The 12,421-nt window shown below is 42.4% G+C and overlaps 1 protein-coding gene across 2 annotated transcripts in view; it reads left to right on the forward strand.

The window, feature by feature from the left end:
- Nucleotides 1-4,749: 4,749 nt before the first annotated feature.
- ripor2 (RHO family interacting cell polarization regulator 2) overlaps nt 4,750-12,421 on the forward strand; it is a 62,941-nt gene continuing 55,269 nt past the window's right edge. Inside the window, exon 1 of one of the 2 annotated variants that reach the window (XM_085396606.1) lies at nt 4,750-5,118. In XM_085396606.1, the coding sequence (XP_085252732.1) occupies nt 5,040-5,118 (79 nt within the window). In that variant the 5' untranslated portion in view covers nt 4,750-5,039. The remainder of the gene's footprint in view (nt 5,119-12,421) is intronic. The other variant, XM_085396609.1, reaches the window with a different exon arrangement.

Consider the following 12,421-nt stretch of genomic DNA (forward strand, 5'->3'; position numbering starts at 1 on the left):
CTGTTGTCACAAACATTGCACTCGTTTACTCACTGTCATGAGACATTCTCGCAAAAAAATCATGGTTTTAGTAACGCGGTATCGCAGCGTTCCTACGGGAAAGTAACAGTAATCTTATTACCATTTTTGCAATAGTAATCCCTTACTTTACTCGTTACTTGAAAAAAGTAATCGGATTACCCATCTCTGGTGGTGTATGCATCAATGGTCCTAACCAGGCTGAACAAAATACCAGAATCTCCAGAAGGAAAGTAAAACTGACCTAAATGCTAACTAAAGGTCTGCAATATAAAGGAAAAAATTTCAATAACAACACTGACTATTTTTGTGAGTATATATGTGTAAGGGGTAGGAATTAGTGCAGTGAATGTATAAGTGGACACTTTCTTTTTTTCTTGTTTTTAATTTAAAACATTAATGTTATCATCTTTGCCAGAGAAGCGTTTAAATGACTGAAACTGGTATAAAAAGACAAAAAAATGGGGTGCATCCATTAAATCTGTCAGTGCAAGCCTCTCAGTGGCCTTTTAAACTTGTGGCCACAGAGACCAGTCACAGCTTTTAATGCTAGCTCAGGGACAATAACAATATAGAAACACACACTCAGTGATGTGCTCTGTTGGAGTCTCCCCACCAGTCCATAAACGTTATTGGTGCAGTTTGTCTTTAATGCAAGAGCTCAGTTGTCAAGCGCCACAGAATTAGCATGGATGCTAAAGAGCTGCTGCTTTCATGCTAATAACTGATATTTTAAGCCGTGGTAACAGGCAACATACTGATGCATATTTTCAGGGCCAGCAGAGCGGCTGTGTAGGAGGCTGAAGCCGCCTATTCAGCCTCCTGGGATACTCATCATCTGGCTCGATTCAGATGCCAAAGAGCTCCATTGTTTGACCCCATTCAAACGGCACCATTGTACAGAGCCGGTCTGATTGTGCGACAGTTACAACTGTGTATGCGTGTTTTTGTGTTCACTTGTCTGTTTGTGTTTTGTTTTGGTGGTATTGTGTGTGTGTGTGTGTGTGTTCAGTTGTATCATATGTGTGTAAGAGTAATTTGTGCGTATGCGTGGTGTTGTGTATTTGCATTTCCTGAAGCAGGGGCTTTTTCTCTGGTGGTCAGAACAAATAGCCGGCCATTGAAATGCAGCAGGGCAAACGCTGACCCCATTTTCTGGCGCTGCAGGCCGGCAACAGTTCACGGTTACAGAAAGAGAGAGAAGAGAAGCTCCTATATTTTCCGACATTTGCATGTACCATTTTTGCATTGAATAAAGTGAGCCTCGGTTTAAGGGAAAAACAACAACAACAATGTTTTGCACATAATGATGACACAGTCAACAGCAGAACCAGCTCGTTATAGGAGTGCACAGATGGGAGTGGGATGAGTCTGCATAAGACAGTGGGCTTTGCTTTGCATGTGTCACTGTGTTTTCTGTTTACTTGCCTGCCTGACCAGTGACTCTAGCTCCCTGCGACACAGAGCAGCGAGTCAAAATGTCACTGCTGTTAGCCGTGAAGCAGCAGTCTGGTTGGCGAGCATTAATTATGATCCGTCACTTAGTCCGACACTCGAGTTTAACTTGCAGTGTGGTTCTTGTCGCGTTAATCAAAGAGAAAGATCTTTGCAGGGCTGCGTGATTACAAGACAGCATTCAGAAGAAGCCTTTCAGATTGCTCTCATGCACAGTTTTCATCAACATACAGTTACTTAAAATTCTTACTCTTCATTTTATTTGTTTACCGTTTCTCTGAGCATTGCACACTCTGACCTTGGGTGAATTTACAGGGAAGACTGTGGCACCTGAATGTTGCAGACCTACAAACTATGAAAACATCCACTTTTAAAGAGGTGCTGATATTTACTGGTGCTCAACCTGGATGCTTCCTTACGTCTTAATTCCTATGGAAGCAGCTGACTGCTCTGCATGGAAACGTGGACCCTCAATAAATATAAAGCAATAATTCTGAGTAAAATACAACTAAAATATATCAAATCAAAGGCTTATTTATTCAAATAATTAATTGTAAAGGAAAACATGTTTGGTATGAACTGAATGTATACTAAGTAAAATTCATTTGACATTTAATTTACATTGTATTTACTTAATACAATTACATGCAAAATTTAATGTAATTGAATTGGTTAAAATCAGAATTTGGGGCCAGATTTCTTTGTTTCTCTTTTTTGAATGACTTCATCTTTGGGTTTTGAGTTGCAGCGGCCAGTTTTAGCCATCTTCACAGATTCTGTGTTGCTTCAGATTGGCAGATAAGATTTGAACACATCTCTAACAAACACGACACACTCTGTTCCTCTTATCGACCTCACACAAACAGGAAATACTCTCATAAAGCGAGCCTTTCTCTCAACCCAAAGACGTTCTTAAAACAACTCTTTGGTCTCACATTCTTTGCGTGTCCTTTTGCGATGTGTCCGGATTGTCTGGACTTGCCCCAGTGAAAATGAGTTTATTCCCTCAAGCTTTGGCCTTGAAGGGAGCCAGCGGCTGGGGAGAGGAAGTCTGAAGGAAAAGTGATAATGAACTGACTTTAAGCCTACTTTCTATTTTGGTTTGAAATTGGTTTGTCTAAATGGGGTGAGTCAGAGAAACTGCTTTCTGGCAGATGTAGGCACAGAGTGAGAAAGAGGAAGAAAGTTCTGTCTGCCTGCTATTAAAAAAACAAACCGTTTCCATCTAAGAATAAATTAAAGGTCAAAAAGACACAAAGCGCTGCATGTTAACAGTAATTTAGGAGTGGACATGAAATGCTTGAAAGAGGCTGTTAAAGGGCCTCCTGGGGATGGACCAAAGCTTTTTAAAAAGCTGGAAAACTACTTCAGACTTATAAAGTGCGCTAGAGAGTTTGTCATTATGCAACGCAACATGACAGGACTCCAAAAATATATCCAAGCCGTTCTACATGCTTTTGTTTTTCTCTAAAACAGCACAACACATGAGTTCAGTGCCAGTCTGTGCTGTTTAACCCCCTTTATTTCTATTTAGGTCAAGCTGCTAAACATTAGACTACCTGACAAGATTTCTTACAGTTTTAAACAGTTTTTGGGCTTTACTTTGTTAATCTCTTTAAATGATTTGTTTCTTGCATTCTTAATTACTGGATTTAAAGGTATTACATGCTGATACCTGCAGATAAAGACTGAGGATGTCCAGTTGAGGTCAGATGCTCATTTTGGGGTTTGGGGCTTTTAGTGATTTCTTCTGCTTATACCGGAAGTTTGTTGATGGTCACCATAAGCATTTATCTTATATTTCTACTGTATTTCTCATCTGCTGTTTTTACTATTTGTTTTTAATTGTTTTTTGTATTATAATTTATTTTGTTTCTTTAGTTCATATTTAGATTTTTTTTTGTCCTGCAGGGAAACATGTTTCTAACCAATTAAACTTTGAAACTTGAAACTTTTCCACCCAATTATTTTTTTAAAGTCCATTGAAGACGTATGCTGTTTATTCATCTTATCCTGGAAAAACAACAGCTCAAGGAAAACATTAAAAGCCCAAAATTACCACTACATTCATACCTGTGATGAGTGGAGGTGAACGCACAGCTGTATGGTCAATAAGTACCACAGACTTGGAGAGGTGCTAGTATCACTGTAGACTCTAATTCTTGTTCCACCGGAGACATTTACAATGACCATTACATTTGTTTCTGTTCTCTGCGATTTATAGAAAGACCTTAAAACCTTGGCAGTCAGCAAGATTTATCAGATTGTCGTGTATTCAGGTGAAATGAAAAAAATATTCATTTATAAAGGACAAAGAGCTGGAGGCGACATCTCTTTATTCACACGTGCGAACGCCCTGTCTATAAATGCATGATTATATGGAACAGATGACAGAGACCAGGATTAATATCCAGTCCAAAGATAAATTAGTCACTTTTTAGATGCATCACTCAAGTCAAGCATTGCTTCTAAAGAGAAATCTTGTACTAAACAATTGTGTACTGTACTAAAAGTTGACTGAATACTTTAACACTGAGAATGAAAGTATCCGGAGGCTTTACGCTGTTTTAAAGCATATTTGTAAAGGCCAGAAATCTCTGTTTGCGCTTCCTAAACACAGATTTCAAGTGTGTGACTCAGTGTAGTCTTGAGCAAAAGACTGAAATGTAAAAACTACTATTCTGCGAGAGGTTCTCCCACTCTGTCTGAATCTAAATCTGTCTCTTTCAGAGCAGGTGAGTGTGCTTATTTGCTGCATGAGCAGCTCTGTGGAGGCTTTCAGCAACAGCAGATGACAACAGACTTTACCGGCTCTGCCAAGGCCTCCTCACAGCGGGTCACAAAAAAGAAAAAGAAAAAAATAGAGGGAGAGATCAGTGTGGTCCCATGATTCCTAGTGAGCTGTGAAGGAATGACAAGCAGAGCCAGCTTCATGTCTCACACACCATGTCACACACACACACACACACACACACACACACACACACACACACACACACACACACACAGGGTGTGTTTTCACACCCTCTTTGCATGTCCTTGCTGGCTTAAAATAAAGAATCTAATTATTCTGGTTAAATCACCAGGCGCTTGAGCTGACTCATTGTGGAGAGCCATAATGTGCATATGGACACACACGCACACACATGAAGAAACACATGTACACACTACTGATCCTCCCCGTGCTGTACGCTCGCACACATGCGCACAGTTACTCATACAAGTGCTCTCCAACCGGCACGCTCTCACTTCAGCCTTGCACAGGATGTTATGAAATCAGCACTGTTGCTGAAACTTGGTGAAGGTCGCTGGGAGTCCTCTCTCTCACCCACACACACACACTTCACCTGGCACTTACGCACTCGTTCTCGTGCGGAGAGCTGAAGCTCAGCTCAGTCCCTGTCCCCTCCTGCTTGTGCGAGGAGCCTGCCGGCGATCGGACTGTCGCCTGTAGCGAAGAGGCCGGGCCGGCGTCGATTCAATTTTTACAGCCCAGTCGCTCTCTCTCTCTGAGGCTGAAGGAAGACAAGAGGGAGAGAAGAAGAGAAAGAAGAGGAGGAATAGTGATGGCCGTGACCGACATTGCAGAGGACGACCTGGATGAGAGGATGCGCGAAGAAGCGGAGGACGTCTTCTACGAGGACGGTAGGATTGCCAAGAGTCAAATGTGAAGTGTTTTAAAGCGGGCGTGGGTTTGACAGGTGGGCTGCAGGGCCGAGACAGCTGCCCCAGCGCTGCGGCAAGGTCAGACTGGTTGGTTTGTGAGTTGTGGTTATGATCAGGGTTAAAGAAAGGGTAAAAATGATGGTTGAAGGGCGCCCCAGAGGGCTCTCCCTAGCTGTGTAGGTGGCGTTGTCAACGGCACGGTTGAGTAGCCTTTCCTAAACACAGAGATGGAAAATGAGTAACCTCAAGATAAATAGATTTGTCTCAGTGAAATGAAAAAATCACGGTCAGTGTAATGAATGCTTCAGCTGTGTCTCGAGTTTCCCTTCATCACAGGCGCTCTGTGCAGTTTTTTTTTTTTAATCGATTTCAAACTTTTACCCTTTTTAGAAAGCCGAGAGGAGCAGTGCCCTCTGCAGCGTGTGGGGGCGTTCTTGTATAACAAGCAGATGTTTTTAACAAGCATTATTCTCCACAAGAAAATCTCTTGTTTGTTTTTGGGTGGGGTGGGGGTGTTTGCTATTTTAAAACAAAGTGTAATCATAACCTGAGGTGAGCTGGATGCTGGAAGAGTGATGAGCAACAGCAGAACTTTACTGATGATCATTCATGAGAAGGTGAGAAACGTGTCAGCTCGGGTAGTAACTGTTGGAAAAGTAATCTCCAGTATCAGGACTGAGACGACACAATACCAGATATTGATGCTTTATAGTTTCATGTGCATCTCATGACACTTTTTGTCTTTAATGTGCCCCCGTCTATTTAAAGGAACAGCTCGGTATTTTGCAAAAAGCTATTTTTCTGTTTTTCGCATGAAGAAAAATGTTAGTTTTTTAAAAACATATGCTTCATTCCCACAAATGCTGTGATGGTTCTGGTGCAGAATCCTGAACTAGTTTTCAGGCCCTGTAGCTCAGGAGATGGAGTGGGTGGTCCACTAAATGGGAGGAAACACCAACCTTCACATCCTGTAGTCTGAACACAGACGTAACCACGGGCAAGATTCTACACTCTGCTCCGATTCATCCATCAAAGCTTGACTGTGTGAGTTTTAGGTTGAAAGCACTTAGGCGGGAAAAAAATGGCTTGTGTGAATGTGACGGATTGAGGCGTGCAGGAAGAAAGTGTTTCGAGTGCTCAAATAGAGTTTGAAAAGCACTATAAGAACAAGTCCATTTATCATTTCCATCACAAAAAGGCTGGGTCCAGAGCAGGAACCAGTGATGTCAGCGGTTATGGGAAGCGGCTACGGCAAAAATTTAAATGATGCAGAACCTGCAGATTTTGTTGGCCATGAATGCAACTTCTGCTACGTAACATCAGGTTCTCAAACCTGTTGCAATGCAGGCTGGCCAAGGCAGAAGTGGCTCTGCAACATTATCTGCACCGACAGCGGGAAAAAACAGTGTACTTTTGACAGTCTTTACGCTAAGATAAGCTCATCAGACGATGGTGTTTCTTCAAATCTAGATCCTGGCAAGAAAACAAAACACATACTTCCCAAAAACTGTCCCTTTAATTCCAATGAAACTGTTTCCCTTCCTCGTTTTGATAAGCACATCCCTGCATCAGTGGCAAAATGGTCGATTACTCTCATTCACAGAGGCAAACGCCTCACATCAGAGCTTTACAAGTGCTCTCCCATGTTTTGTGTTTACACTGGCTTTTCTTAGCAGTTAAATTACACACTAACTGATTGGATTACACACACTAACACCAGCCCTTTGATACATTAATACATTTATCTTTAGGGTCCGCGCAGGCTTAAAAAGGCTCTTCTGCAGCTTGTCAGATGGCGAGTGGACGGGGCGGAGGAGGATATTCCGAGTTATTTCGTCATTTGGTGTGCGACGTATGTAAATGCCTCCACTGACCCACTTCTGACTGATACTCACCGATGGTAATGTGACGTTCCCTTTGAACAGCGCTGCCAGGAGGTACACATGACTCTGTGCAACAAAGCAGCCAATCACAGCACACGGATTCATGTGCCGCTTGGCCAGCAGGCATGAGTGTGTTTATTCATAGACTCAGAGGAAGGTTGCACAATACGGATCACTAATATTTTCTGTTCTAATTAGCTCTTTGGATTAGCGATGGGCTTATTCTGTTGTTTTGTGTGTGTGTGTGTGTGTGTGTGTGTGTGTGTGTGTGTGTGTGTGTGTGTGTGTGTGTGTTTCATTTTTATTGGTGCCAAATGCAAATTTATTACAATTGTCCTATTTCCCTTCTCAGTCAAATCACAGTTAGTGAACCATTTGCATATCTTTCACATCTTTCCTATGCACACATCAGCGTTGTGTTGAATGCGCTCAGCGTAAAGTGTGTGACATTGTTCTGCAGGCTTGTAACGGCCCTCGACACCACAAGGGGTCAAACGGCGAATTCAGGGGGAAAGTAGGAGTTACACTTCTCAAAGCATGAGAAAGACCTTTTTCCTCCTGTAACGTTAAACCTTAATCCTAACCACAACGCAGGAAATAAGATTCGAAGAAGAAATCTGACAAAACACTGGCAAAATTCTTCTTTCTTGGCTCCAGATATGAAGCCTGCTTTCATTCTGCTTCTGTCTAAAAATAAGTGTCCATTCATTTAGAAATAGCTGAGAATTACAAGCATGAAACTCATCACTGTCATCGCTTTGTAGAGTCTAATGAAAAGCATGGTGTGGTGTCTTAAACGCACAGATAAAAGCCAGATGAAGGAAGTAACAGACATCACAGCCCTCGCTACAACAGCTATAACAATACCCCAATGTGGCACTGAACTCAGAATTGCCGTTATAAAAAAGGGAGTGTATGTGAAGTTTTGTTAGCTCTGCGCTTCACAGACGTTTCTGCCTCTGTGCTGAGCTGAATTATGACTAAAGGAGTGCTACTTTTAGCCTGGCAGCAGAAATGTCAGAGTGCCTGAACATAGCAGATACACAGCGACACACACGCACACACTCTCTCTCCTCCTTTTCCTGCCTCTCCTCCCCACTCACACACACTCTGTGACTCCAGTTCACGTCGTATGAATTAACAAAAAGCCTCGGTTAGCTTTGCTCACAGGAACAATGTGTTTCAAAGTACTCTGCCAAAAAGCAGCTGCTTTGTAGGGACGTGATAAGTGTGCTCACAGTGTGCAGATCAGCACATGTTGACCAGATTATACCCACTGTATTCATGAATGTTTGTCTTCTGTAAATCACTTTGTGATAGCTGTCTGTGAAAGATGCTACATAAAGTATGCAAAACTAAATTCTGTGTTTCTGAGTCGGAACACGTGAGAAAGTGTCATGTGGAGGTCTCTTGGCAGATGTTTACAGTGAGATTAAACCTTTGGACTAACTTCACATATATTATCATTGCCACCTATTTTATGTGTTACCCCCCTGTGTTTATTTGTGATACAGTGGCTGAAATGTGCAATCACAAAAATCAACATTAGGAGTTTTAGAGGCGTTTTTTTCACTTCTGTTTAATGTGTCGCAGTATTAGTAGAGAGAAATTTCTCAATCGCCCATTTAAAGAAAGCAGCTACTGCATGAACAGCTATCGCACATGCGTATTTATGTATAATGATTCAAACAGAGTCACGCTCATGAGTCCATGCATAATCACCTCTGCATGAACTCCCACCGGACCTGAGCGTTTCTGCTTAAAGCTCAAAGAAACTACAGTGAAACATCTTAAGTGGTTTTACACAGAGGCTAAGAAACAGTGGGTCCACTTTATACCCTTATCACCTTTTTCTATACATACATTCACACACACATGCGCAATCTACCTTTTTGAAGCCTCTCTGAAAAACAGAAAATTAGATTGCATCAGTAAAAGTGAACAGTAGCTTCTTTGAGACCAGAATAAACTCTTTAACTCCTTCTTTTCCTGTCATGTGAAGTCCAGAGAGTGATTATTGGTCTACTTCTGTGGCTGTGTGCAAAAACAAAGTAGAACAGAGCGGCACGTCTCAAACGGGAGCAGGCATAGCAGGACAGTAAAAATACAGTTGAGCGCTGGATCGATGGCGCCATGGATGGAGTAATGTGTTGGTGTTTGGTATTTAAATAAACCAGTGTTTGACTAACTGGGTCAGCTCAGAAAGCATGAAGAGAGGCTTTCAGTCACAAGTGAGGAGGGTTGTCGGTATCAGGGAGGCCTCAGAGCACCTTGAGTTAAAGTTTAGAGAACCACAAAGGAAGTAAGTCCTTCAAAATATCTAAATCTGTGAAAAAGTTCTTGCTCTCGTGCAGGAATGTTTTTGCATTGTTCCTGCTTCTTGCACAACAGGATTCATCCCTACCCTGACTGCAGACTGCTAATTACATGACAAAACCACTAATTGCTGACCTCACCAGCTATTGTTTGTTTGTTTGTTTTAATGCAGTGCAGTTTTTGAAAGCTGCCCGAAGCACAGTGGATTCTGCAGAATTTCACCGAGGTGAAAGGCAGGTGGAGCTTTGAGCGATAGCGTGAAGTGGCACTACCCCTGAAACCGTTTACGCCTTTGATGTAGTGTTTAAGCCTCCACTCTTTTAAGCCTTTGCCAGGGGGGCTTTTCTTTAAGGTTTGCAGCTAATCAACACCTGAGATTTTAAGGATGAACAAATAAATAGGAGCATGACTCGACACGCAGGCTTCTCTTAAAGGAACAATGTCTCAAGCCCCAGAATTGGGGACTCATTTCCATTGTACAGGAATTTCTCCTGCAACAGGAGGCAGCAGTGGAGGAACTGCATTTCTTTGGTAATAAGGACACAGGGAAAAGACAGCTGGACTGAGGTGAAAACACTTTTATCCACTGTAAAAGTTGAGGGTTGTGTGTTTTATGCAGCATTAGCTGAATGCACCTCATTGTAATGTGGTTAAGCAACAATATGAGAGTCAGAGGTTTATATATTACCACACAGCCACATGCTTAATTTCATTTCACAAAGTCATAATCAAATCACAGCTTCACATATGAGTACTGATGAGCTCTTATTATGTTATCATTCTGATGACATGAAATCTATCTCGCTTCCACGGTACAAGCTTTTATCTCTTTGCCCTGAGGGTGAGATGAGTGATGCACCCCCACAACACGAGCGCGCACACTTAACACGAGCCATTAGCATAACATACAGAGCTCCAGGAGAAGGCTGTAAGACTAGAAGCCTGGTCGGATTTCATAAATCCATTTTTCCCCTCTTAGCCTCTTGTCTGTACTTGCCTTGTGCAGCAGAGGAAACCAAATCCTTCCCCGCTGACATTGTGCCCGATGACAGTGGATCACGACCAATGAGTGGGGAGCAAAGAGGATATCGAGCCATGATAGCGCAGTGCCTAAAGCTGACTTCAGTTTTAGATAGTTAGCAAATTTTACGTCATTTAAACCAGCACTAGTGCATCAAGTGTTTTTATGATCTACCCCACTTTGTAGAAAGAATAAGATGCCGATAAAATACTGAGTGGTTCCAGGTGAGACTGAAGTGCTTGTGCGATGAGAGAGAACGAGACTGCAGAGAACAAGACCGAAAACTTCTGCAACATATAGTGCGCTGCACTTAGAGTCTGAGCTCTTTGTTGCATTGGAAATCCTTTAAGCCCATTTTAGATCTGAAAAACAGCTGTGCAGTCAAACCTGACTCAGTTAATGACTAGCTTTGTTTGTCAGAACTTGCTCAACTGCTTGTTAATGCAAATGTCTTATCAGCCGATCACATGGTGGCAGCTGAGTGCATTTAGGCATATAGGCATGTTCAAGAGGAGCTGCTAAAATTCAAACTGAGTATCAGACTGGGGCAGAAATTTAAATGCAAAACAGATGGCTGCATCTCCCTGAGCATCCTTTTCAAAGGGAGTTTTTCCTTCCCACTGTCACCAAGTGCGTGCTCCTATGAGACTCATGTCATTCCTGGAGTTTTACCAATCATTTTTCTAGCGATTAGCATCAACCCTTAGCAACCACAAACCAACTGGTCAGGAAACACTCATGTTCCATCATGAAAGGCGGTTTTGGAGCTAACATTAGCTGCTCTCTTTAAATGCCCTCCTTTGCCCTGCTTGTGGCAGGTCTGAGTGAATCACTGCAGCTTAGTGCTCTGGTTTAGCTGTACAAACTGAACACTTGATATGTAAGTAACATTTGTTCAGGCCTGTTTAGATAGATTTTTATCATTTGCCTCATGTAAGACAATAATACATATTTTTTAGGTCCAGTCTTTTCGGATGTTCTGATTTCCTCTATGGTTGTTGTTGTTGGCGCGCTTACGTTATGGCTTTGGCATTTACTATTTTGTTATGCTAGTTAAAGTCACCACTACCGTGGAAGTTGAGAATGATTTTGACTTAAAGCACTTTTTTCAAAATGTTTACACACAATATTATCATTTTATCACGGCACCATAATCGCGTAGTGCAAAATCTGATATCTGGGCTAAAGCTTGTCTTGCCAGAGCTTGTTTAAGGCAGTATTTCTGGAGAAATTACACAAGGAATCTCAGTATTTGGTATGATTGTTGCTTATATCGTCTGGCACTAAAATTATATTTGTTTTTGCTTCCCTTTTACTCTTCTTTATAGCATCAGAATCTGTGGCACTGGGGTCTAGCAGACAATACTGTCTTAATAATGAAAACCCTCATACCTGTGACTCACTTCACTGTTAAAGTGTGTAAGCTGCAATTGAAATTCACACCATGATTATATCAGACTTAGATGAAGAGCTTTCCCCGCAGCAAAAACAGAGAGTTCAGTCGGGCAGCACGGTGGTCAGACCAGGCAGTAATTTGGCCGATGTTTGTTGCTGTCTGTCAGCTTGAGCTGAACTTTTATGGGACATAAAGAGACACTCGACCCTCCCATGACTGCCAATCACAAACTGGTTTGTCAGGGATGCTATCAATGGAAATGCATATCTGTTATCAGAGCGAGTACGACAGGGGGAGCGGGCTGAGCTCGAGACTGATGTGAACTAACTCGCCCCGCCGTCAGACACACACATGCACTGAGCCATTCCTGTTTGAAAACTGCCTTGAAAATTCACACACTGGCAGTCCACCCACACACAAAACCTCCAGTGTGTGGCCACAGATGTCGTCTCTGTCCACGGGGATGCAACACGCTAACAGACTAACGTGACAGTCCTGCAGTTCATGCGTCAGCGGCTGCTCTGTGTTGGGGAAAGCTCTGACCTGAGGGGACCTAGTGTAGCTGGCATATTACTGCTCCGCTCTACATCTCCCCTCTTCCTGCTTCTGACAGTTGGCTTCACTGACCTACTTTAGCCAGAAGCCTACAACTATTATTACTATTAT

This window comes from Rhamphochromis longiceps, linkage group LG22, assembly GCF_057381845.1.
Source record: "Rhamphochromis longiceps isolate RC_006_pf linkage group LG22, R_longiceps_female_GT1.1, whole genome shotgun sequence".
NCBI classification, from domain to species: Eukaryota; Metazoa; Chordata; class Actinopteri; order Cichliformes; family Cichlidae; genus Rhamphochromis; species Rhamphochromis longiceps.